The sequence below is a fragment of the Lingula anatina genome, chromosome 1, assembly GCF_051362555.1.
Source record: "Lingula anatina isolate TDL-2025a chromosome 1, LinAna3.0, whole genome shotgun sequence".
In the NCBI taxonomy this organism is placed as follows: Eukaryota; Metazoa; Brachiopoda; class Lingulata; order Lingulida; family Lingulidae; genus Lingula; species Lingula anatina.
The window spans coordinates 58,944,962-58,970,321 of NC_141767.1; the positions used below are offsets into that span (position 1 = coordinate 58,944,962).

The window sequence follows — 25,360 nt, forward strand, 5'->3', positions numbered from 1 at the left end:
TCCATAGCATCTAAGTATCTCAATTCTTCAGATTGCCAATACTTTCCAATCCAATGCCAGTGTTCTGGCTGAAAATAAAGGGTGTTTTAATAATGCATTTAGCAGGACAAATAGAAAACCATATTAATCAGATTTTTATTTATATTTTGAGGCAATTTCTTAATAAATAAAAGAAAATATGGTAAGAATGAGTCACCAAAATCATAATATTTACTGATCTTAAAAATGACCTTCTAAAATTCAGAGCCTCTAATGCACAGTTAAATGATGCTGCATGGGGAATGCATCTTGATGTTTTTTCCCTTTGCTGCAGTAGTGTTAGCTTTTATAAACCACCAGATGGCAGCACCTCCTTTGGCCACTGCGACCCAGACCCTTCTATCTAACCTGAGTCTGATTATAGGCTCGCTTCAGCCCTCAAGCCAAGCATAAAAATTTGACTGATAACTGCATTTTATTATATTCCACACAAATATAAACTCTATCTACATACCAACATACTATGAAAAAAAAGTACTGGCAGGAAGTTTTGAAAGTTGAGCTGACAGATATAAATCCCCAATATGAATATTTCATTATGTATTTAAGTGCCATGCATGTGCTTCATCTCGTCAGCTTTTACTACTTAATTGCATAGGGAAATATCCATTGCACATACAAGGCAAATGAAACATATCATGACAAGAAAACATTTCCTGTATTCCTTTTCCATTATTGAACAAAATCTTAATAAATTTTTACCATTTCACAACTAAGTGCTAGAACTATGAACATTACCAGAAAGTGATTATTTTCTTCTTATATAAAAATGTAAAATAACACCCTTTCATTTGCTAATTCAAACATTTTTCACAAAAAATAATATTTCAAACCTGTAAGTTGCTGTGACAATGATAATTAATACTATTCAATGGTACTATCATTGCACACACCAGGCACAGTAACAGTGGTGTGCCATGTATTTACCAGATTGGAAATTATGTAAGGTAGACTATGTTCCCCTATTTTTTTCATTTTTCATTTCCGTTAGTGTTTCCATCTTACAAAACACCAAAATGACTTTTCTCCTTATCAATTATGTTACAAAACAGTCACAGCAGGACATGAAATCTCTTAAATTCTAAAACTTCTTTACAAACGCAATGTTTGCAGAGAAACTACATTAAAACACATATAACTACAAATGCTACAAAAGAGCAGTAAGTCATGCTCTATGTAATACTGTTGAAGGCCACCCCTTCAGTGTGTAAGCAAATATTTCAATCCTGCCCCCCCTCCCCCCCCCCCCCCATGGTGAATGCCTATATCCAACAGTCCAGAATACCCGATTTACTTACCTATAAAAAAATTAAAAAAAAACTGCCCTAATTGGTGACTTTGTCCTTATGTTTTCTATACACCTTTCAATTAAATCCTACTCAATTCGTACAAGGTTAAAGAAAGAAGAAAAATCACATAAAACAACACTGTATCTTGATGACACTAGAGATTGACAGTGAACCATAAACTTATTTTCTCCCAACTAATTTACTTAGGAGTTGTCATCCCTTATCAGCTACCAGTGCTAGGAGCAATTTTTTCCACTGACAGGTAACAGCTCTGCAGACTTTACCTATGCATTATAATACCCATTTTTGAGGTTTTACAATTGAAAACACACAATATGATTTTGTTTTAATTACAACCACAAAGACACATGCTGGCTAATGAGGCAGATATAATTTATATGATATCTATACACAATTACTCCTTACCATTATCAGATGGGTGATTCCTATAGAAGGTAAAACAAGGATACACAATAAGATAGATTTACAACTGATGACAAGTTTATTGGCCCAGATACATTACATACCTTTAAGAAAAGATATGTCTATAGTGCTAATATCCTATAATTTCTGTCAAAGCTAGATGATATTTTAATAGGAAATAATGGGATGGCTGTTGGCTTTATACACTTGACAAGGGCCAAGCAGTTTATCACTGAGTCAGCTCACCTTAGAGGTAACATCAGCTGTGGTAAAAAAAGTTACATGATCATAAGAGAGCTACTGACCTCACTAGCAGTGTTCATTTTTGTCTTTGACTAGCACAGCCAAAATAAATCTGCAGCCAGGCAAACAAAGCCTACCTAGTATTTGTATGATACTGGGTCTGTAGTACCACTGCTTCATGTTCAATCAAGATAAAAGAAGTAAGTACATAAAAAGACCCCTAGTACCATTCTTTCTGGCAGAATTTTTGTCATCTGTCATTCAAAAATTCAAAAATACAACTTCAACATGCACTTGTTTACTTACTGGAAGAAAAAGCAAGGACCCTATGGATTTGTTTGTGACGTCCCCTTGTTTTACACGTAGACTGCAGAACTGCACAAACTCTTTATCTTCTGTCCACTTCTGTTTCAAAAATCTGAAATAATGAACAAATATAGATGTAATTAAGACCCTAATTGAAATATATTTCTTCAAACTAAGCCAAGTGCACAACAATTTTAAGAAGATGAAAAAATAGTGCACTGAACATGTCTAAAGTCAACTAATGTCTGAATGTTATAATGGTGAGAAACATGAATTTATGTTATCGAGTATGCTAAAATTGACTTCTATGAAATCAGTAAATGTATTTGAACGCAATGGCTCAATAAATATATTATTCAGAAAAAAAAGTGGCTAAAGATATTTTCTGGCAACTTTCATATGAAATAATGGTTCCATTATTTTACAGGGTGTCTAACAAAACCTTTTGTGGTACAATTTCACTTGAATCAATGTATTGGATTTTACATCATCCCATGAGCACTGATATGCTGGGTTCCACAACAAAGTCTTCCAATACTGCTGACTTACCTGACAAAAACAAACTTCACTGGTAAATCCATAATATCAAGAAAAGATTTTTTCCCTTTCTTTCTTTCTTTTTTTTTCAGGGGGGGGGGGGGGGACTATCATGTTGTATCTGCCTATATTATTATTATTTTATTTAAAAAAAAACTATATTGAAATTTGTAGGAAATAACTTATATTCCTGAGACAACAAGAAATAACCCTTATTATTGGCCAAAATTCATAGTAGGAGGGAATGAGTTCTCGCTTAAATCATTAATGAATTCCTCGGGTGTAATGTCTTAAGTGTTACTAAAGCACACCCTTCCCCGCAACCATTACTTACTATTCATCTAGCTGTTTTCAATCAATTCTTTCACACAGCAATATAATGATCTAATAACAAATCAATGTTACTGGGTTCCTTTGGTAAAAGGACAAAGCACAACAACAAGATTTACACTATCATGACTAATAATGCTTACTAGCTTGAAGTGCATATTCAATTTCAATATAATCCTCTTTAAACCAAGTTATAAAAATAATTCTTATCAAGCCATTTTCATTTACAAGATAATGCCAATCACAAAAAACAAAGTCTGCATGATGAATTCTAATAGTTTAAATACACTGCATTCAGCATCTGTATACATGCTAAATTATAGAAAGCTACAGAAAAGCTAAACATATATTCTATTCATTATTTGCAGACAATGCTGGCTCTTAAAACGGCTTCAAAATGAAAAGAATTTTCAAAAAATTGTGTTCAGAAATATAAGTCACCAACAAAACAATTTACTCTATCTAAATGAAACAAACCCACTTTCATACCTTCTTCCAGCCACAATCAGCATAAGCTATAGTCCTAACACAACTACATTGTTATTCATCTACTAAACTTTATATGCAACATGTGGCACTAGGTTTTTCAGATAACAGTCTAGAAAAATGTACTTTTACAATTAAATTGATCATTCACATTAATTCATTCCTAGTACTACCAGTGCTTAAATGAAAACTTGTCCTGATCTCTACTCCTGATGCCCCTCTCTAGAATCTCATTACTGTTTGTCAAATGAGCTTTGTGGAAGTGATGACACCAGTTGCATTACTTTATCTGTCAGTTTACAATGACGTCTTCCTTGGAAGAGCACCTTCTACATTATTATCTGATTAATTAGTCCACATTTGAAACACAAACATGACGATGACCATCAATTAATGTCAGTTCATTACTAGTAAGAGAATATATTTGTGCTCAGAGGCCATAGTAATGCCTTTATACATATATCCATGGACTTTGCTAAATTTGTAAAAAAACTAAATCATACGTTCTGTGACAAATATCTCCCCCCCCCCCCCCCATCTCCCCCCACACCTGACACACATACACACTCAGTGCACTTACCATAACATCGAGAACAGTTTCTTTAAAGGCAGTCTAAGACAGAGCAAGCTAATGTCCTTAGTATGATTAAACCTGTTGAACACACCTTTTTTCTTACAAAAGAAAAAAATTACACTTGATTCAGCTGCCTCTGCTCATTACATGGTCCAGGAACAGTTTAATGTTGCCACAGTACAAGAATAACTGACATGCAGACATGAAGCTAACCCAAGATTGATGTTCAAAAGACAGAACATGCAATCTTTTTTTTTTTTTTTTTTTTTTTGAGAGAGAGAGAGAGAGAGAGAGAGAGAGAAAGATGAACAATAACTGATAATTAACAATGATATTTCCTCCAAACTAACATTATAACATTTTAAATGATATCAATATTGATTTGTTTACCATGAAATCCAGAAATAATACTTCTTTTTTCATCAATTTTGACCATTTTCCTTAACCTGAGATGACCAATCATTAAATGAACTTCCCTACCAAAAAATCAATTACTATTTTGTTTAGTAAATAACAAACACATACTTTTCATTCAACAGCTGGAACATTCGTCCTTTTGAACCATTTTCATAAATCCTTAATTTTTCATATATCCTTACCTTTAGGGCTAAAATTATCCCCTTGGTTTGAAACTAAGCACCCCTTAAAATGTCTGTGAGTAAGCCGCGCACTGCCCATTCAGTTTTATCATTCCAAAAGTCAATATTAAACCATTCATGCCATCAATTCACCAATTCCTCTGAGACAGGAACATGCAGTGCCTGTGTTCATATATCAGTAGCATAACTCTTTTTGACTACTATTTGCTTGGTCAACTCCCTGAGACCAAAAATCAGTGACCTTTGCCAAAACAGTCACTGACCACCATCCAACTATAGAAAGTCCCAGTGTATGCCCCTGCCTCCAGGTGTGGACATTTGCTCTAGCAAATATTGTTGCTCAAGCAGGAAACCAAATAACTAGTTTTGAAGACTGGTTGGCCATTTATTCACGTTAGCATGTTTACTTTCATGGTCAAATATTTAAAATGCTGCACTGTCATGTTCTATTGAATGGGTCTAAATATATCTCTCTCACCTTTACATTAGATCTGAGGATTGATGATGAGAAGTTCCCCGTAAATTATCAAATGTGCAAAATCTATTCATCTCATAGTTGTGGCAAGGGAAACATTTTTAATCTGTGATGGTAAAAAACTGGACAACAGGTACATTTCGATTAAAGTCTGACTCAAGCAAGTTTGACTTCTAAGCTGAAATGAAGCAGTGTCTCTACTTTGCAAACGATTGGGGGGGGTGTGTGTGCAAATATACTATTATCGAAATCCCTTCCTCCACCTTCCATCTCTCAAAATTAGAGTGCACTCAGATTCACATGTCGTACTATACGCAGTTAGGTAGGTCCAACTTTGCGGGAGATTCTCGCTATGTACAATCAGTGAAATCAGCACACAATGGTTTATTACCCCCTAGCTGCTTGAGGCAGCACGTCAAACAATTAAGCTGATTCCACTAATTGCACTTTAGGGAGAATCCTCTGCAGAGTTGGATCGACCAAGCTTGCATGAATCTGAATGCCATCTTTGTCACACAATATCATTATGATCACTATCTGTTTGGTATCTACTAGCAAACATTTCTCACAAAGATATGTCAAATATTACATATATGTCTTTTGCAAATTGGTAAATATATCCATTTTTATGACATAGACAATAATAAATTTAGAAATGAATTGATGTATTATTTTTTTCTCTATATTATTATTATTGTGTATACAAATCTAATCTAATGAAAGTCTTCTGTTGAATGGGATGGTTGTCTTTATTTTTTCCAACTGGGAAGCTAAAAATCTAATCCCATAAAATGACCCAGGACAGAATCAAAGTTACTGCTGAAATTATTGTCCACAAAATAAATTAACAAAATGCACAACCACTATCCCCATATTGTTTAATTAACTTTCCAATTCTCACAGATGCTAAAAAAGGATGCCAGTATCTAGTTTCTTCAAATATTTCTCATCTTCTACAGTAGCTCACAGCAGAAGCACAGTAAATTGTGACCTTGGAAATGAACAACTTGTCATTATCAATTGTACTAGAGGGAACAGAAAGGACACAATGACAGTGGACAGTCTTTATTCTTACCTATAAATTCCCTTACGAAATCCATATAAATCTGGCAGAAAAGATTAAATCTCACAGAAGAAACGAATCATCTTGTTGTTGCAGACATTGTGTTGGGTAAGACCCAAACTGTCAGGTGTGACCACTGCTAATCCCATGGGCTAATATGAGGCTGTGATTTCTGAGGCCCAGATTGTATCAAGTGCTCATATCCAAGCCTATGCCCCACTTGACATCACTTTCATCACTAAGTGCATCATTACAGAGGAAGTCTAATAAAGAAAACAACAGCTATACAGACGGTAAGCTTACTTAAACCATGCACTGGCATGTACTAGCTTGTGTTAACAGGGGTGGGGGGGCAGTTGTTTAGGGGACTGTCACTGAGTGCACCTAGCCCAATCATTCACTGAATTAACACATTTATCAAAAAGTGCAAATCTACAAAATTTATACCAATTTTGATTCAAATCATGTGTGATTTATCAAAAAATAACAAACCATGTTTCCTACCTACGCTTTTACTGAACAGTTCCCTTTGTCTCCAAAATCTCACCCAACTTGCTCAACAGCTTCCATAAAAATGATATCATACCATTATGTTTTTTTTTTTAAATCTCAGAAGGCACACTACACTACATTCCTTCTTATGAAAATATTAGGATAAAAATCCCCTCGGTGTGTCTTTCTTTTTAATTATTTCATCAAAAAAGATGGAAGAATAACATACCCCTAGCAAAGGTTGTCAGTATACACATATACAAATATCTCCAACTCACCTTTTCTTGCTTTTCTATTTTTCTTCATTTCCCCTGTCCTATTTAGTTTGTCAATGAGACCACAGACCACAAACTAACAAAAGGTTCAATATTTCCCTTTCTCAGCTGTTTATACCTGAAAGAATGGTCCCTGCCCCCTTAAATAGTGATAGCCTTATAAACATCTTTACAGGCAACACTCTACAATGTACTCACTGTCTGATCACTTTGAAGTTCCGTTGATATTCCTCATATCTCAGCCAGAACTGTTTTGAGAACAAATTACCTGTAAGATAAAATGCACTACCATGATTGTTAGCACATCATCAGTAACATTTCATTACCTAATTCCAGATAAAGATTTCACAGCTAGTACTGTTGGAGTGGAAAACTACCTGGGCGGTAGAAAACCCACAGCTTTTACTGGTCATCACTGGACATGTCCAAACTGTCAGCCAGCCAAAATAGACATATTTGCTGTTGAATAAACCCAACACCATTTCAAAGTGGGACTGAATTTGATATCTTTTGTAATGAAGCAACTGCTATCAGTTTTCTACTGGTACTTTGATGACTTTTTGCTAACATTCAAACCTCTTTGTACTTCCAGCAATGTTGCAAAAAAACCTCAGGCACAGGAGACATTATCACAATTCCTAACACATAAGTTTCACACATTAATACATTTACATTTTTATTAAAGAATTAAAAAAAAAAAAACGCACCAAGTCTATTTCAAAAATAAAATCGTGTGTCAAGCTTATGGTTTGGTAAATTTTAATTTTTACTTAGCAAAAGTGAAAATGCCTCTGTTTTGAAACAGATAACTATAAATAACCAAGAGATATGCTATTATGGAAAGCAAGTGTAGTAAACATACATAGAATACCATTTACAGTAAAATTGGGCACCAACTCTTTTTACATTTGATTTCGACAAAAAAAAAAACAACTGAAAACATGCATGATAATTTTGAAGAATCAATTTCTAGATTAATCTTTATTTTTTCTTTTTTCATTTCCAAAATATGATTGCTTCATACTTAAATTAAAAAGGAATAAAGTCACCAAGCTGGTGCCTTAAAACAATAGTTGGTGAACTTACCAATCCTAGAGGTACCTGGGTCCCACAGTTCCAAGGTGTGCTCTAACTGGAAAAGTAAAATACAGTCACATTTAAACTGATGTTACTGTTATAACACAAATGTGAACTACACATTATACAATTTTTCAACTGGAGTGTCACAATAAATTACTTAACCTGCAGAAATAATGTCCAGTAATAAAGATATACCACCCACTACACAGGTACTCAGGAATTGCTATATTCATTTACAGCAGCACTGTAGTGCATGGCATACAAGCCTATGCCATCACATGAGCTATAAAGTCAGAGACTTTTGATCCAGCAGGCACTTTTATAATGTGTGATCACAGACTAAATCATAAATGATTCAGTAACTGTCCTGGGGCAAGCAGCCTCCTAGCTTCTGGACCTTGATTTTTATACCTTACACTAGCTATATAACGGCAATGGCTTTGCACGCATCCAGGCAACCGTCAAAGTAATGTTGGTGCTATAAACAACTGTTACATCAAGTCAGATTTATTTAGCAGCCAAAATTAAACTGAGTTGATTTTCCCATCTGCGTTGCTGCAAAGCTCAAGAAATCCTATACACTTATTCCTCATGTTTCAGAGCGGAAGTTAGAAACAGAAAACCATGTTTACAATTGAACTGTTGATCCTTTTTACACCTCTATAACTATTTATACAACTAGGAAATGGACTTTCGGCTCCAATACACCCTATATCACCCACCAATTACTGTAAATATAGATATTTGTATCCATTTTCAGAACACAATGCAAATTCAAGCCCATTCAAAAAGGAAAAAATAATTAATGTTATTTGCAAAGATATCCAACCGTAAAGTTGCCAGACATAAATTACTTTTGGTTCACTTTCTCTAAGTGTGTGCTGTAGGAAATCTTTGTGAATATTTTCAATTGATAAAATTTTTTCTCTCTTTTGCCACAGTCCAAAGGTAAATGAACAAATATCCCCAAATATTTCTGACAAATAGCTCAAATCTTTCATTAGTGAGTAACATGGGAAAAACAAAAGTTGACACAAAAAGTATCTTTTACACATAAAGACATGCAAGCAAATTTTAAAAAAAGTTAACTAAATGGGATTTAAAATCGCAAAATGTGGCAGGCATATGTAAGAAAAAAAACAACCCTCTTTTTTTGTTGAATATTTCCTGATATATTTTCAAACACCTTATATTTTTCAAAACATACTTCAACACCATATGATTGATATGTTCACAAATAATTTTAAAAGAATTTTATTGTACACTTTAAAAGAAGATTTCAGCAAGGTGCAAATAAAACTGTCTTTACAGTGTCTTACTTATCAGTCCCTATTAAGAACCCATTACTGCCTGATCTTCAAATGTCAAACTAGTTTCTTCCTTAAAACATCATTACTGATCTACCTTCAATAACATGGGACTAAAATAGCCTTTACATTAGATCAGTTGAAACATATAGTGATTGATAAATTAATTAGTTTAATGCATGTTTTATACTTCATCACTGGGTTCTGTAAGCATAGCTTCCTGAAGTGATGAGTAGGGATGAGGGCTTTGAATTAAATCCTGTTCCAATAAGTGAAACTTTCACCTGAGGGGTGCCTGTGAGCCATGAAAAACAGACTAAACAATCCAATCTGATGATGGAAATATAGCTTATTTCTTGTTCAGTTTTGCTATGTCCACTTTATCTACTGCTAAATGCTTTGCATTATCAAAGAATAGGAACATTCTGAGGTATTTCACTACCTATAAAGTGGCATCCTATATCAGAACACTGTCATAAAGTGATGTACAGTGTGAATGTCTTATGATCTCTTTCCCATGGAATGATTTTAATGAATTTAAAAATGCTTTGATCGATGTGCTACAACTCAAAATGTAAGGCAGTATTCCTAGTCAAATTAACCCCAGTTTACTTTAACATTACAAATAAATACCTTTCTATTATCATATCATTGTAAAATCTTGCTATCATTGTATCATTTCATCTGAATCACTTGTCAACCAGCCATCAGTATTCATATACACATTAGGCTTACCTTTCTGTCATACAGTAGCAATCTTTTACATAAGTTCTTAATCTTCTACTGTTATAAGCAGAAAGTGTTAGAACTATAGTCAACAGTGCTCCTGCCTTATCTGACTGAGATTCTATGGAAAATACCACAAAATCATACAGGAAAACACTGTTGCCCAACATTACAGCTTGAAGAATGGACAACTCAAGACCCACATGGGCAATGTTTGTTCCCTTACTTTTCCCTCAAAAGACTAATTACCAACTTAATGAAGGCGATTTTCCAGCAGAGTTGGGCTGCGTTTCGCAACTGCTTCAATATAATACATTCCCAACTGATCTGCTGACAATGTGCTTTGTTATACTAAAACCACTGTGCATCAGAATCCCTTCTACTAAGCAGTTAGGTTATAAACCTGCATTAATTCACAACAGTATCACCTTCTACAGTATCGCCATCCATTTCCTATTCAATTTCGATGACCTACCACTGATTTGAGCACCACATGAACTGTGCAAAATCTATACTACACCTGAGCCGTCCAAATAGAAGGTTTTGTTTCTGGATTAACACCATTGGACAAAACTCATGATTTTGCACTCATTAGTGATTTGTAAACTAGAAGTTATTATGGTTAGATAAGCAATATAAACTACTGTTGCTTATTCTACATATCCATTTGTTTAATGACTGGTGCAGAATAATCCAAAAGCAAGCTGTCTGTATATAATTAAAACAATGTCATTAAGGTAATGTAAATTGATCAGAGGGTAAACATGAAACAATATTTAAAGTTCCAGAGACTGAGTATAGCTATAAAACACAAGGTTAAAATAATCTTACATGCTCTCAAACTATATATTTATCTTTCCTCATTAGATGTTGGAACAGCATAACTATGATGACAAAAAATTTCAGTGTGAGTCTAATAACCCAAGCACAATTCCTTTGCAAATATTCTCATGGGGATTATCCAACAAAAGTGTCATTCCTAAAGCAAAAAGTAAACCAGATCTGTGGATATAAATCACAAAGCGAAAGGCAATATATCAGCTGATGTGTAATTTTCTGTAACTCCTTCTCCAAGTGCTATGATTTTGGCCTCCATACAGGCCATTTAACATGACACATTTTGTCAACATGTCTGATAGGATCACTTCTGCTGACAGGAATCTTGATAAAAAAGTAACATTTGTCAACAAAGATTATATATGGGTGCTAGCTTCCCTGGCTATTAATCAAAATTTCGCACAAACAAGCTGCAATCAGAGCTATGTTATTCTCCCCTATAGTGATGCAACTTGAATTTTTCACCTTTTTTCTATTTTTTGGCATATTTCCAATAGGGGAAAGCTTGGACCTTAAAACTTTTTTAACCAAAAAAGAATGATGAAGATTATAAGAATTTTTCATTCTTTTTTTCATTTCCACACACATATTTTGAAAGGATTTTAAAGCTGCGTAACATAACAAAACAGCTGAAGAGTTTTTTTCCCTTTGGCATAAATTTTTGCACATGACTTAAAAAAAATTTTGCATTGCTTGGCAAGACTAGAATTACGTTATTCACACACATACAGACACATTAATTTTTTTTTTACTGGAACCCACATCTCACAAATCAATCTGATCCATCATGCATGACAGGTGACAGATAAATAACAAAGATTACAAATCTCCATCAAAATGAACATAAAAGTTGAAATAAATCTTTGGTCAAATGCTGCATGTATAATCTTGAATTTCACAACATCAGGAAAACATCTTATCTTTTGCAAGGCTATTGCCAGGGTAGTGAAGTGTAGGCTTAATTCATCTTTCTCCACCATGATACTGTTTACTACATTAACTCACTGGTTAGGCTAATTACTCTCCAGGTTATCTTGCTAGGCATTTGTAATGGGTTCAAAATATTATTGAGCATTCACAGCTACAGAATCATTTTCTTACATGTCTTTCCCATGGATGATAAATAAATAAACTTACAATTTTTTCTCAAATAAAAATCTGTATTGTAGCTGTTACTGTCAGGCCATAAAGGGACGCTATCCTGATATTGTTCCATAATAAGGACACTGCTAGGACATCTCGGGGAAGTTGTACACTTTCATCCTTTCAATTGTGATCTTTTCAAACCAACTTTTTCTACCAGCTGAATATTTTCTTTGCCTGTGGTGACATGGATCACCTTGCTCCCACTGACACTTGATGAACTGGTAACATCACCATAGGCTCTGAGAACAAAAGCACTTCAGTAATCTTTCCACACTCCCAACATGCTAAATGACTATAATTTCAAACGCACAGACTTTTGACAAAAAATCCAATTCTGACACTTGTAGCCTGGTGGTTCACATGAAAAGCCACATCTCTAATCTCTATCATTAAAATGCTATGTTTAAAAGTTTTTTGGTATTTGCACAACTATATATTTTACCACCAAACTTTTAATACTTATTACAAATAAAATTATCTAAAAAGACCTCCAAGTGAAAGTCTTAAGTATAACAAATGATCCTTTCTTAAGGATGAAGCTCACAATATAATATTAGAAATCAGTATCAAATCATAAAGTCACCAAACCAGCTATCTGAGGACATGAGAAGCAATTTGAGACAATAATCACCTGTCATTTCAGTGTAATTTAAGACTATGATCATCCATAACCTGCTAGGGTTGTCAGTTCAACTACACTCTTCATATGTCAATGCATGCAATCCTTGTTTAATTTTTTTTTTCATTTCTGTTCTATCTTTGGAAAATGCTTTTGTTATTGCCCTCAAACATGATCAATAATATATTATGTCCACGGCAAATTGGATAAGTGATTCATTTTCCTTTAAATTTAGAATTTTGTGTATATGTTATCTGCATATTTTTCATGTGGACATGATCAGCTATTCTTGTAATGTTCAATTCAAAACTGACTGTCACATCAAACTTACAGATATAATTGCCAAAACCTGCGCCAGATCATTAGGAATCCTGATATAAAAAGAAAAAAAAGAGCTTAAATTATGCTCTTCTCTTTGCAAGCCATAAAGGAAAATTTATTATTTCCAAAATCTAATCCTCTTTTCATCCACACAGCTATCCTTATGTAGTGTGGCACCTACATTAAGATTTTCATAACCTTTCCTAAAATTTAAACATTCTGGCCTGATTGGCAACTTAGAACATGACACATTGTCCATTATCAACTGACACCCATGTCCCTCTGGGAGGTTTGTGAAATATTGTGTTTTCCCACCATACAATACATGCAACACCCCTCCCATACACCTGATTAGTTTTAATCCAAAAAAAGTGTAGCAATTATGAATAACACTGTTGGGTCCTTCTGGGTGTGTGTGTTTTCTTTAAACAAGCAATGCTAAGGTCACGTGTAATCTGAATTGAAAAAGGTTCATGTTACTTGACAAGCTCTTTACATGTCTACATTCTACCACCTGTAAAATGTGTGTCCTGAAATGTATTTTCCCTAAGGTGCTCTTGAATATTTGCTTTCTATGCTACTGGCACTACTTACTCCATGTTTTGCATTTCCTCCTTTCCTCTGTGAAGCTGTATATAATAGCACACATTTTTCACATGAAGTTGAATTTTTTGGTAAAATGCCAAACTTTTTGTTTGAACCAAAGATGAATCCCTCCTATTTCTACCCAGTCATAAAAATCTCAAAATGAAAATCACAATGTATCCAGCACACAGAAAACTAAACTTGCCAGTACCAGAACACTCGCAAACCAGCCAATATGATTTGTCCCATTAGTTTTATTCTTTGACATCTTCAAGATCATACTAGCGTAAACGGGACTCTATTGTGGTAAAAATCTCCCCTTCTCAAAGACGTCATTGTTGGCCTAATGTCTAGTTACCTAAAGTCAATCTTTAAACAAACTGAAAGCATCAAAGCATACAGACCTGTGCACTTCCTGCAGTCACTGGTTACGTATTCGTAAACAGGTGAGAACACATCTGTAAACAATCGAGAAAGGCGCAGCCAAAGTGGGCAAACACAGGTGACAAATCAGACTTTTCACCCAGGTCAACTATTTGCTCTGCCTTTAGAAAGTCTACCTTTCCACTTTCCACCCAACTAGTTCCTCTGACTGCGTGTGCAACACAATCCCACACATGAGAATCAAGAGCACACAAACGAGCGCATGAGAAGAACAATCAGCACCTCCTCAGTGGTAACACAACTGACACAGCACATTGATTACCACAACCACTCATGACTGAATCAACTTCATGTAGTCAGTCTATCCTTCTCACCAATCCTGGGTGGTTTTTATCCTACGTACCCAAGTTGTGTTTTCATATACAAAAATAACAGGACTAGCTCTCAGGTACCAGTAATGACAGAGTCAGATATAATATGCTATGTCTTGCTAGAACTGATCAACATTTTTTTTTTCAATCTACGTGCAGTGTTATTTTCTACATGCAAAGAAAAAGAAATCAGGGATAAAAGAGAAAACTAGAGTACAATAATAGATAATAGAAAAATAGATTACAGCCTAGAAGGACTTGTCCATCTTATCCCAAATCATCAAAGGCAATACTGGTACAATATATACAATGACTAGTTTTTAGTTTCCACAAAAGCTCAGCAATCCCTTGACCTATCCACAAGCCATTCTATTTTCAGTTTACAGTCTGTTCCTAAAGGCTCACTTAAAACAGCTTCCTCTATAAAGAGTCTGAAATACAAGGTAAGAAACCCAGCAAAAAGAAAAGCATTATTGCAAACATGAGCCTTTTCAATCTAATCTCCACTCTCATTTTGCCTGGATTAGACTCTGGTTTCACTGCTGCAGACCCTCTTAGTTTCAGAAGATTATGCTTTACCTTGCATACCTGCCTTGTGCTGGGATCTATGGCTTATAAATTAGGTATACAATTTTCTTTTTTCCTTTTCAGTTTTCTTTCTCTAGACGATGACGAACATATCTCCTTTAAATACCCCTGTCCAGTAACTATGTACATGAACACACATTAACCAAAATGCCTCACTTCATCCCCTTCACATTCTCAACAAAATACCATTCTTTTCTCTCACATTCGTACACTCTTTTTCATGGTACAAGCACATTTTTCTCTTTCAATTATATCACTGGGGCACTGTCACAAGCTTCAACCAAGACCTATTACTTAACTTGTCCATACATTAGAAAAATAGGGGTCATTAGGGAAAATTGGTCGAGCACATAGGAAAATGTATTTGGTAACTATAATTGGTCCTCCTCATGACTGCCTATTCATTTTTTATGTAAGAGATAGGATTTATGGTCAAGTAGTTGTGAAAGGTTTATTTCTATGTCAAACCATTATAAACCATATAGATAAGAAAAGAATACTGTGGGATGAACATTTTCACTTACATAGACACAGCATGGGACAAAACTGTACAATTTGTCTGTTCACAAAGGAATCTATAAAATGTAAGCTTCATTTCAATTTGAAAACCCTATAATGATGACATTTAAGCCAACAGAATGCTAGCCAACATAAAACTCCAGGCTGGAAAATGTGAGATAATGAAACCTTATTGAAACAAGTTTATCACAAGTTTAAAAAAGAAATGCCAGATCAAAGATATCTGGTATATTTTGAAAAATATATAAATTATGCACAGCAACAGTGGTTTTACATGAAAACCATCTTTTTATTGCTACCTGATAAATATATATTAATTATTCTTATCTGTGCCTAAAGAAATTGGCCTATTTATAAATATTTTCCATTTAATTGAAAAAAAAAACTGATATCCGAATCCCAGGTGGGGGATCTACATTCAATTTTAAAAACAAGAACTGCAGCTTATCTTTATTTGGTTAAATGATATCTAAGAAAATAATTTATCAATTGACCCTGAAGCAGCACAATTCATTCCTAACTTCTTTCCTACATTCATGGATGGCACTTAATTCTTTGAGACTTTCATGATGCCTTTATATGCAGCACAATCTAAAAATGTTCAAAGGCAAAATAAATAAATTTTTGAAAAACCTACTGTAACCCACCTATTATCTATGAATAAACTCCATTCTGGAGAGCAAATTCCACTAGCTGCAGCATATTGTAAAACCCATGGTGACTTTCATGTATGTACATCCAGATTGACTACAGTGAGACTGAATAAAACGACACTGCTACCCGTGCCTTTCCCAAATTCTATTCTCAACTCAATGCATACTTCCAATAATTCCGACTCCCACAACAATCTGCCCATCAAAACAGCAAATCACGTCTCAATCTTTGATCAAACGACAGCGCAACCACAATGTCAAGGAAGAGCGAATCTTTTTTATTTGGCAAGCGCGTAACTCTTTGAATGAGATTTTCTGCCACATTGCTTTCCTGTGCTTTTAATTCCAAAGCAAATATGGGAGATCAGATTATGTGGAACCCTATGACTTTTTTCCATTGTATTGTGTAACAAGCTTGAGGCTAGTGCCAGCTTCTCTTTACCTCCTGAAACGAAGCTGGAATGCTGATTTCTTATTTCTCAATGAAGCTAGGGCATCATTTGTGTGGCCATAGTGGTGTGATTTTCAACATATCACATGATCAAACGAACAAGCAAAGAACTGTAATATGAACTGGGTTTTATTGTGAAAAAATACTTCCTGTCAATCTTTATATAGATAAACGAGCTTTTGTGAACCCTATAATGAACTTGCATGACAGAAGAAAGCCCATTTTAAATTCAATTTAAAAGGTTTTCTAAATTCCAGATTTCAAAGTAAGATGCTTCAAGATGATAAATGCTGTGTTTCAAATTTTGACTACAAATGATTTCAACTCTATGCCTGCCTCAAATTGTGATAGAAATATTCCAGACATCTCTGAGTAAATGTGGACTTGGATTGATTGCAGATATCTTCATAATTCTTAGATATCACTTACAAGAAGCATGCTTACATGTCCCCACCCCAACATTTAAACAGAACTGAAGGACTTACTTCTGTTCACCTGCCTGCTTCAGCAATCCAGATAATAATGGCTCAGACTTTAATACCACCTTTATATGCACAGTGATACAGAACTTGCTATAAAAACATACCGTTTGTAAGAAGTGGGTAGGCATTCATCAAACTCATTTATTACCAGATCTAAGGAGATCTCACACTTTTTCTATTATGCAGGGAATAAAGCCAGAACCAATTTCAAGAGTGAGGAGATTAGCCTTTCTAGAGAATCAACACCAAGACAAAATCATCCTCCACTTAGGTGACCGATTAAACTGATTAAATTCCTTTTTTATGTATCTTGCACTGGGTTAAGGACATAGGAAGTGTTGCTCTCCCATCATACTGCTTGGAGACAGGATGATTCGGAGGAGGGCTAGGGGGCACATCTGGCATCGTGGTAGCTATTTATCATAAATAAAAATTCCTTGGTACTTCACTAGCTTTGAAATCCTCATCTTGTATTGATTAAGTGTTTATTGCCATGGTAAGTAGACTGCATTTCTCTGACTTATGGCAAAAGTCAAGAATTGAGATAACACTTCTCTTCACAACTAGCATCAACTTTTTCTTTATGGCCAATTATTACCTTTCTGCAATTTGATTATCTAATATTCTGAACTGGTTTCAAAGACAGTCAAACTTATGGTAAAGAAGCATCAGCAAAGAAGCAAACACAAAGTATAAGGACAAGAAGAATATGGTATGGGTATTAGTCCTGCTTTATGATATTGTAAAAGTATTTAAAATAATAAAAATATAAAATAAATTTAACAACTTACCCGAAGAGTGAGCATGGAAGACAGAGACAGCAGGGCCTCAGCACCACTAAACAACAGAATATGATCTTCTCTGCTTTGAGATGTAAATTTTCTAAAACACAAAATGACATTGAAAATATACATATGAACTGAAACACCATGATGCAAAAAATGATTGTTATATAATCTAATTACAAATTCTTCTTGACAAAACCTAACAAAATTGCCACACAAAATTTAATCAAAGCATTTGGTGGTACAAAATTGGTTTAAAGTTGATTCTTTTATAAGTGTTATGTAAGTATATTCACTGTAATAAAGCAAATATTAGATAACATCAATCTAAAAATCACCTTCCTTTTCTATGCACAATTTATATCCATAGACAGACCCCTTTCAGGTTTTCAAAAGAAAAATTAGCAGTTGTGTTTGGATGTGCTGCAGCAATGAACACCTATCACATTCTGTTCAAAATTGAGTGCCAGCTTTAACTCAGCACTTGGACGAATGATCTATTATCCACCCAAGCTCAGCAATAAAACAAATAAAGTATTTATAGGTCTGAACATCACTGTGTCAGGTGTATTAAACACATATTTGAGGCAATCATAATTTAGATGTGCTGCACACTGTTCATGTCAGAAAACAGCCAGAGCAGAGGTAACTGTTTCCAGATGTCTTTCTTTAAAATGGCCTGCTTATGGTCAGAATTTCCATCATCTTAAATCTTATAATTTCTGTTTAAAATCGCCTGTGTCAATGCTAAAAGACACAATACCTGCTTTATAAGTAAAGAAATACTGGGCAGCTACCCTCTGTGAGGGGAAGATGCAAAGAATGCATTCTACTGTTCATTCAGATTAAACCAAAGTGAGAAAATGGTCCTAAAATGACCATTCTATAATTCATGATGTATATTTTCTACAAAAAAAAACAAAAAAAACATGAATACTATGAACATTGTACAATTTCTTCTATAACACCATCTCTGTGAACTTTAAATCCGAAATAAACCTTATGTTTGCCTTTTGCAAAATGGCATGCAATAAAGTTTTTTAGCTGCCTCAAGTGTTTATAGTTACAACTTGACATGGATTGAGCTCAGACAAGAAGCTGTGAAGTGGCAATCATATAACACCTGTGACAAGAAAACATGGAGTTTGTAAATGTCTCTAATGTGAATCTATTATCTTCAAATGGTATTTATACAGATGGTATATAGATGTAACCTTTAGAGCAAGGCAGCATTTTGATCAAAAAGCAATAAAAAAAGTGTTCATATTTAATACTGCCTTATAAATATTTGTAACCACACCCAATATTTCAATCAAAGTATTTCCAATAAAAAGTTTATGATTAAGAAGTTCTTTTTACAATAACTTATAAATAGCATTTTAAAAGTACTGGCCAAGAACAAATATTAACTTAAACACTGAGTTTGTGGCCCTATATGGTGCTGCCTATACTTGCTTGGTACCTGAGAGGTTCAGCATATACTTCAAAGATGCTTTTCAGTGCGAGCTGGTAGATGCGCTCACTTTGCAGTAAGTTATACACTGTCTGGTAGCGGTGGTCTGCTGAAAACCAAATACAAGAAAAATCAAGAGAATATTTCAGAACATGCATTGATTGCAGACCTGCAGTTTTCTTTTAATAACAACATTAACCATACACACTACAATACCAAACTCTCTTCCTTAACTAGAGGATCAGAGAGGCGATACCGCCTCCAAATATTGTACCACCAGCTGGAGCAAACGCATTCGTATAGACCCCCACATACACAAAATAAGGGACACAGCCACCAGTTTTGTGCTTGACAAGCTGTAAAAATGCAATCAACAAGAATTTTTAAACTATTGCAAAAAATATATATGGTACAATCAAATTTAAGTTCTTCGTAAGGTAGGTCAAGGGTCAATTTCAAGGTCACAGTAAATTGCCAGTATATGACTTCCTTTTCAAGTTCAATAGTAACTATGGACCTATCTCAGCCAGTTTTGGAGATAAAAGGGAAGAAAAGTTTGCAAAGTTCAGTTCATGGTGAAAAGTAGGTCAAAGGTCAATTTCAAGGTCACATTTAGATTGCCAGTATATGACTTCCTATTCAACTTCAATAGTAACTATGGACCTATCTCTGCCAGTTTTGGAGATAAAAGGGAAGCAAAATTTGCAAAGTTCAGTTCATGGTGAAAAGTAGGTCAAAGGTCAATTTTAAGGTCACATTTAGATTGCCAGTATAGGACTTCCTATTCAAGTTCAATAGTAACTACGGACCTATCTCAGCCAGTTTTGGAGATAAAAGGAAAGCAAAATTTGCAAAATTCAGTTCATGGTGTAAAATAGGTCAAAGGTCAATTTTAAGGTCACATTTAGATTGCCAGTATATGACTTCCTATTCAACTTCAATAGTAACTATGGACCTATCTCTGCCAGTTTTGGAGATAAAAGGGAAGAAAAATTTGCAAAGTTCAGTTCATGGTGAAAAGTAGGTCAAAGGTCAATTTTAAGGTCACATTTAGATTGCCAGTATATGACTTCCTATTCAACTTCAATAGTAACTATGGACCTATCTCTGCCAGTTTTGGAGATAAAAGGGAAGCAAATTTTGCAAAGTTCAGTTCATGGTGAAAAGTAGGTCAAAGGTCAATTTTAAGGTCACATTTAGATTGCCAGTATATGACTTCCTATTCAAGTTCAATAGTAACTATGGACCTATCTCAGCCAGTTTTGGAGATAAAAGGGAAGCAAAATTTGCAAAGTTCAGTTTATGGTGAAAAGTAGGTCAAAGGTCAATTTTAAGGTCACATTTAGATTGCCAGTATAGGACTTCCTATTCAAGTTCAATAGTAACTACGGACCTATCTCAGCCAGTTTTGGAGATAAAAGGAAAGCAAAATTTGCAAAATTCAGTTCATGGTGTAAAATAGGTCAAAGGTCAATTTTAAGGTCACATTTAGATTGCCAGTATATGACTTCCTATTCAACTTCAATAGTAACTATGGACCTATCTCTGCCAGTTTTGGAGATAAAAGGGAAGCAATATTTGCAAAGTTCAGTTCATGGTGAAAAGTAGGTCAAAGGTCAATTTTAAGGTCACATTTAGATTGCCAGTATATGACTTCCTATTCAAGTTAATAGTAACTATGGACCTATCTCTGCCAGTTTTGGAGATAAAAGGGAAGCAAAATTTGCAAAGTTCAGTTTATGGTGAAAAGTAGGTCAAAGGTCAATTTTAAGGTCACATTTAGATTGCCAGTATAGGACTTCCTATTCAAGTTCAATAGTAACTACGGACCTATCTCAGCCAGTTTTGGAGATAAAAGGAAAGCAAAATTTGCAAAATTCAGTTCATGGTGTAAAATAGGTCAAAGGTCAATTTTAAGGTCACATTTAGATTGCCAGTATATGACTTCCTATTCAACTTCAATAGTAACTATGGACCTATCTCTGCCAGTTTTGGAGATAAAAGGGAAGAAAAATTTGCAAAGTTCAGTTCATGGTGAAAAGTAGGTCAAAGGTCAATTTTAAGGTCACATTTAGATTGCCAGTATATGACTTCCTATTCAACTTCAATAGTAACTATGGACCTATCTCTGCCAGTTTTGGAGATAAAAGGGAAGCAAATTTTGCAAAGTTCAGTTCATGGTGAAAAGTAGGTCAAAGGTCAATTTTAAGGTCACATTTAGATTGCCAGTATATGACTTCCTATTCAAGTTCAATAGTAACTATGGACCTATCTCAGCCAGTTTTGGAGATAAAAGGGAAGCAAAATTTGCAAAGTTCAGTTTATGGTAAAAAGTAGGTCAAAGGTCAATTTTAAGGTCACATTTAGATTGCCAGTATAGGACTTCCTATTCAAGTTCAATAGTAACTACGGACCTATCTCAGCCAGTTTTGGAGATAAAAGGAAAGCAAAATTTGCAAAATTCAGTTCATGGTGTAAAATAGGTCAAAGGTCAATTTTAAGGTCACATTTAGATTGCCAGTATATGACTTCCTATTCAACTTCAATAGTAACTATGGACCTATCTCTGCCAGTTTTGGAGATATAAGGGACTAGATGTTATAATTTTGGAGTTACCATAATGTGCCTTAAATTTCGTACAGAAAAAATTAATTAAAATAAAGAAAATGTCATTTTGGTCAAAATCCTTGAAATAGGAGGTGCTCTGAAGTTTCAGAAGTTCAAATTTGATGAAATAATGTCATTTTTGAACACAAGTTGTCTGCTTTGCCAAGCCTTATGTTTTATTTTTCCAGAGTTCAAAATTTATTATCCATTACCGTACTGCACATTTTGCTTTTACCACCAATATGTACTTTTTGATACAGCGTAACTCGAAAACCGTATGGAATACAAAAAAACCGAGACCACCTCCAGTGTTGGGCTTTACATGCTCTACAAAATGCAAAAAAGAATGGGTCTCTAGCATTAACGGTTCCCGAATTAGAGACAGTTTTCAGTTTCGGTATCTTATGGCCGCTACTCCCATGAAAATGCACCGATTGACCCCAAATTCATGGAGATGAAAGATGACCTGAAGGGTAACACTTTCCAATAATATTATTGGTTAAGTCTGTGTGGTGTCTGAATAACAGGGCAAAAAAAATTTTTTTCGTAAAAAATTTCATTTTTTTGAAAATTTTGGCCCATTTGACCTTGAAGTAGAGGTCAAAGGTCAAATCCAAGGGTATATTTGAAATCTACACATATGACTTTTGGAAAGCCGTCTATAGAAATTTTTCCCATAACTCCTTCCGTAGGGTAGATAATTAGCATTTAATTTTGCCATTTTTAGACAAGGGTGCATTGCAATGAGTGCCACACCCAGACCCCAATACCGACAAAGCCCAAATTTTACATGGAACGAGTTGAGATTATAGGTGACCTAAATCCATGAGATGGGTACGGGGGCCCTTACCGTCTAGGAGGAGAAGCGGTAACGGTAGCCGTCCGGCGGAGCCGGCGGAGCCGGCGGAACGATCCGGACGGGACCGAAACCATGTGTACCGCCAGCGCTAACGCTGGTGGTACAATAAAGGCATATGTTTAGCATATCCCATCTATGTCAGTCTTCCAGCTACATGAATTAACAGTTTCTCTCTGCTTGTATAAATACATGTGCCTGTTCACACTTCTACATATCCTCCTGTTCTATATAACATATATAACCTCAAAAAGAAACCGAATCAGGAGTTGCAGTTGTTGTTTTTCTTAGAAATGACATTTCACATGATTCACACACAAAACTGACAATGCTACTAATTGTTGTTGTCGACCATCTTATATTTTCATACCGAATTCTATCTATCTGAACACAGATAAGAGAATATACTTCAAAACAAAAAGGAAATATACATAACATAACATACTTATATGTCAATTGTGTCATCAGTGCTTGCAAAATACAATATTGCATTTAACTATTGAGGGTCCACAAATCTACATCAGTCTCGCACAGCTTGGAAACTATCTTCAAAGATGGGTTTGTAGAAACAGTTAGCTACCAGCCTACCTGTCTCTTCTTCAGTCTCTTCTCCTATCAAAAACCTGAGATTTAGATCTTCTTCATCTTCCTCCTCCTCTTCTTCTTCCTCCACCCCCTCATCATCAGTGGGCTCAAATACTTTATTATCCTCCATATGGCTTCCTTCCACGGAGGCTGCTGTCAGACTGTCCTCATCAGTGCTAGTGCTCCCCTGTAAAAAATATAAAAATAGACTTATTGTATTGTCATCCATAATGTCAGAACACAAGTGGCTGTCACATGCTCACACTGACAGCAGATGTTCTACAAGTCTGATATAGTCTATTTATTACCTGCTCAGTAAAAAGTTACCTGCATGAAGTCTTTTGCAACTGCACTTCTTTAAATTACACCATTGGCTTCTATGTTTTGCTTGTCCTCAAACAGTGATGCATATCTAAAAAATATATGCCTACTATGGACTGAATATGATAATTGTCAAATCTTATCAATCCAGGCAAGCAGACGATAAGGAAACTATGCCATCATGATGCTGATGTGTAGGCTAACTTCACAGTGAATAAGGCAAATCTCACTCATTCAGACCTGTGCTAAGTTGGAATTTCTGTTTCATTATGTTAATGATGCAACCTATTTCTCTTCAAACCTAAAACTAACATCTTTAAAGAAAGGTAGAATAACTACGGCATTGAGATTGTTTCACTTATACATATAATCTGCTGGAATATATTTAACTGAGAGACTGTGTGCACAATCCTATCCAAAGAACAATAACCCAAATCTTTTCAAGCAGTAATGTATATCTCAATTAAAACAAAACCTTTTTAATATAAACAATAATTATAAATATATATATTATTAATATGAGGTGTTATTCATGAAAGAATATGTTCCTGTCTTATAGCATCTTTCATAAAAGAACCCCCTGATAGAAGAGATCAGCTTGCTCACATGCAGGAGCTCTTCCTTTGATCTCTCTACCAATATTTCTTCATCAAATTTAATTTTCTTCAACAAATGTAGTCTCATCTTAGTTTTTGTTTCAATAACTTCAGCACTTACATCAGACTGGGTAACATGTTTCCCTATTTTAACTTCTTTCTTGTTATTCTTGCTTGATTTGCTCAACTTTCTCCTTCTGTTTAATGTGAATACTAGTAGCTACTTCTGCATATGCAAATTAATATACATGTGATACAGAGACATAAAACAGACTTCTTTAACCCTATTTATAAATAACCGTAACTATGTCACTATTATATATTCATATTCCTAAAGCAATCTACTTAGCGAGCATCAGGTAAATATATGTCAGCAAAAATGTTTATAATCTGAAGAATATAAAGACACAAAACAAAAGTAAATGCTAGTTACTTGACCCTACTTTAGCTCCTACTTGACCCTTCAGCCAACTGAAAATGCTATCAGTAAATAGAAACTTTGCCAAACTTACTCAAGTAAATCTAGTACCCTAAGATGTATGCAAATATCAATGAATAAATCACTGAAGTAATCTCTTCACTTCTCAAGTCCTAACTGCCATTAAGTTTTATGCTTCTTTACCTCTTCCTTAACTCATCATGTATGATGGGTCTAAGTTGAGTTACCTCGCATAAAATTTCAAATATAAATACTTTACTTTCAAATAAAACTCATGGCTTCTTATGTTGCGATGTTGAATGAAAAAATAGATCTCTCACTTAAAGCAAAAGATGGATATGCAGCAACAGTTTTGTGATTGATTAGCACTACATACATGTCTTAAATATGCCATGTTTAAAATACTTAAGGTGAGTTCCTTATAAAAAATTAGAATTCTGGCTCAAGCCATGAATAGAGTAGATCAAAGCTAATTTTTACTGGCTAAATATGTTAATGGATTTGCTTTGGATCAACAA

At 34.7% G+C, this 25,360-nt stretch overlaps 1 protein-coding gene across 1 annotated transcript in view; it reads right to left on the reverse strand.

The window, feature by feature from the left end:
• The window catches only part of LOC106166381 (uncharacterized), an 87,994-nt gene that overhangs the window by 48,265 nt on the left and 14,369 nt on the right, over positions 1–25,360 (reverse strand). The window contains exons 3-8 of the mRNA XM_013544921.2: positions 23,490–23,673; positions 19,448–19,547; positions 17,992–18,082; positions 8,218–8,263; positions 7,330–7,399; positions 2,301–2,412 (exon numbers count right to left, since the gene is read on the reverse strand). Of these exons, the coding sequence (XP_013400375.2) occupies positions 2,301–2,412; positions 7,330–7,399; positions 8,218–8,263; positions 17,992–18,082; positions 19,448–19,547; positions 23,490–23,673 (603 nt within the window). The remainder of the gene's footprint in view (positions 1–2,300; positions 2,413–7,329; positions 7,400–8,217; positions 8,264–17,991; positions 18,083–19,447; positions 19,548–23,489; positions 23,674–25,360) is intronic.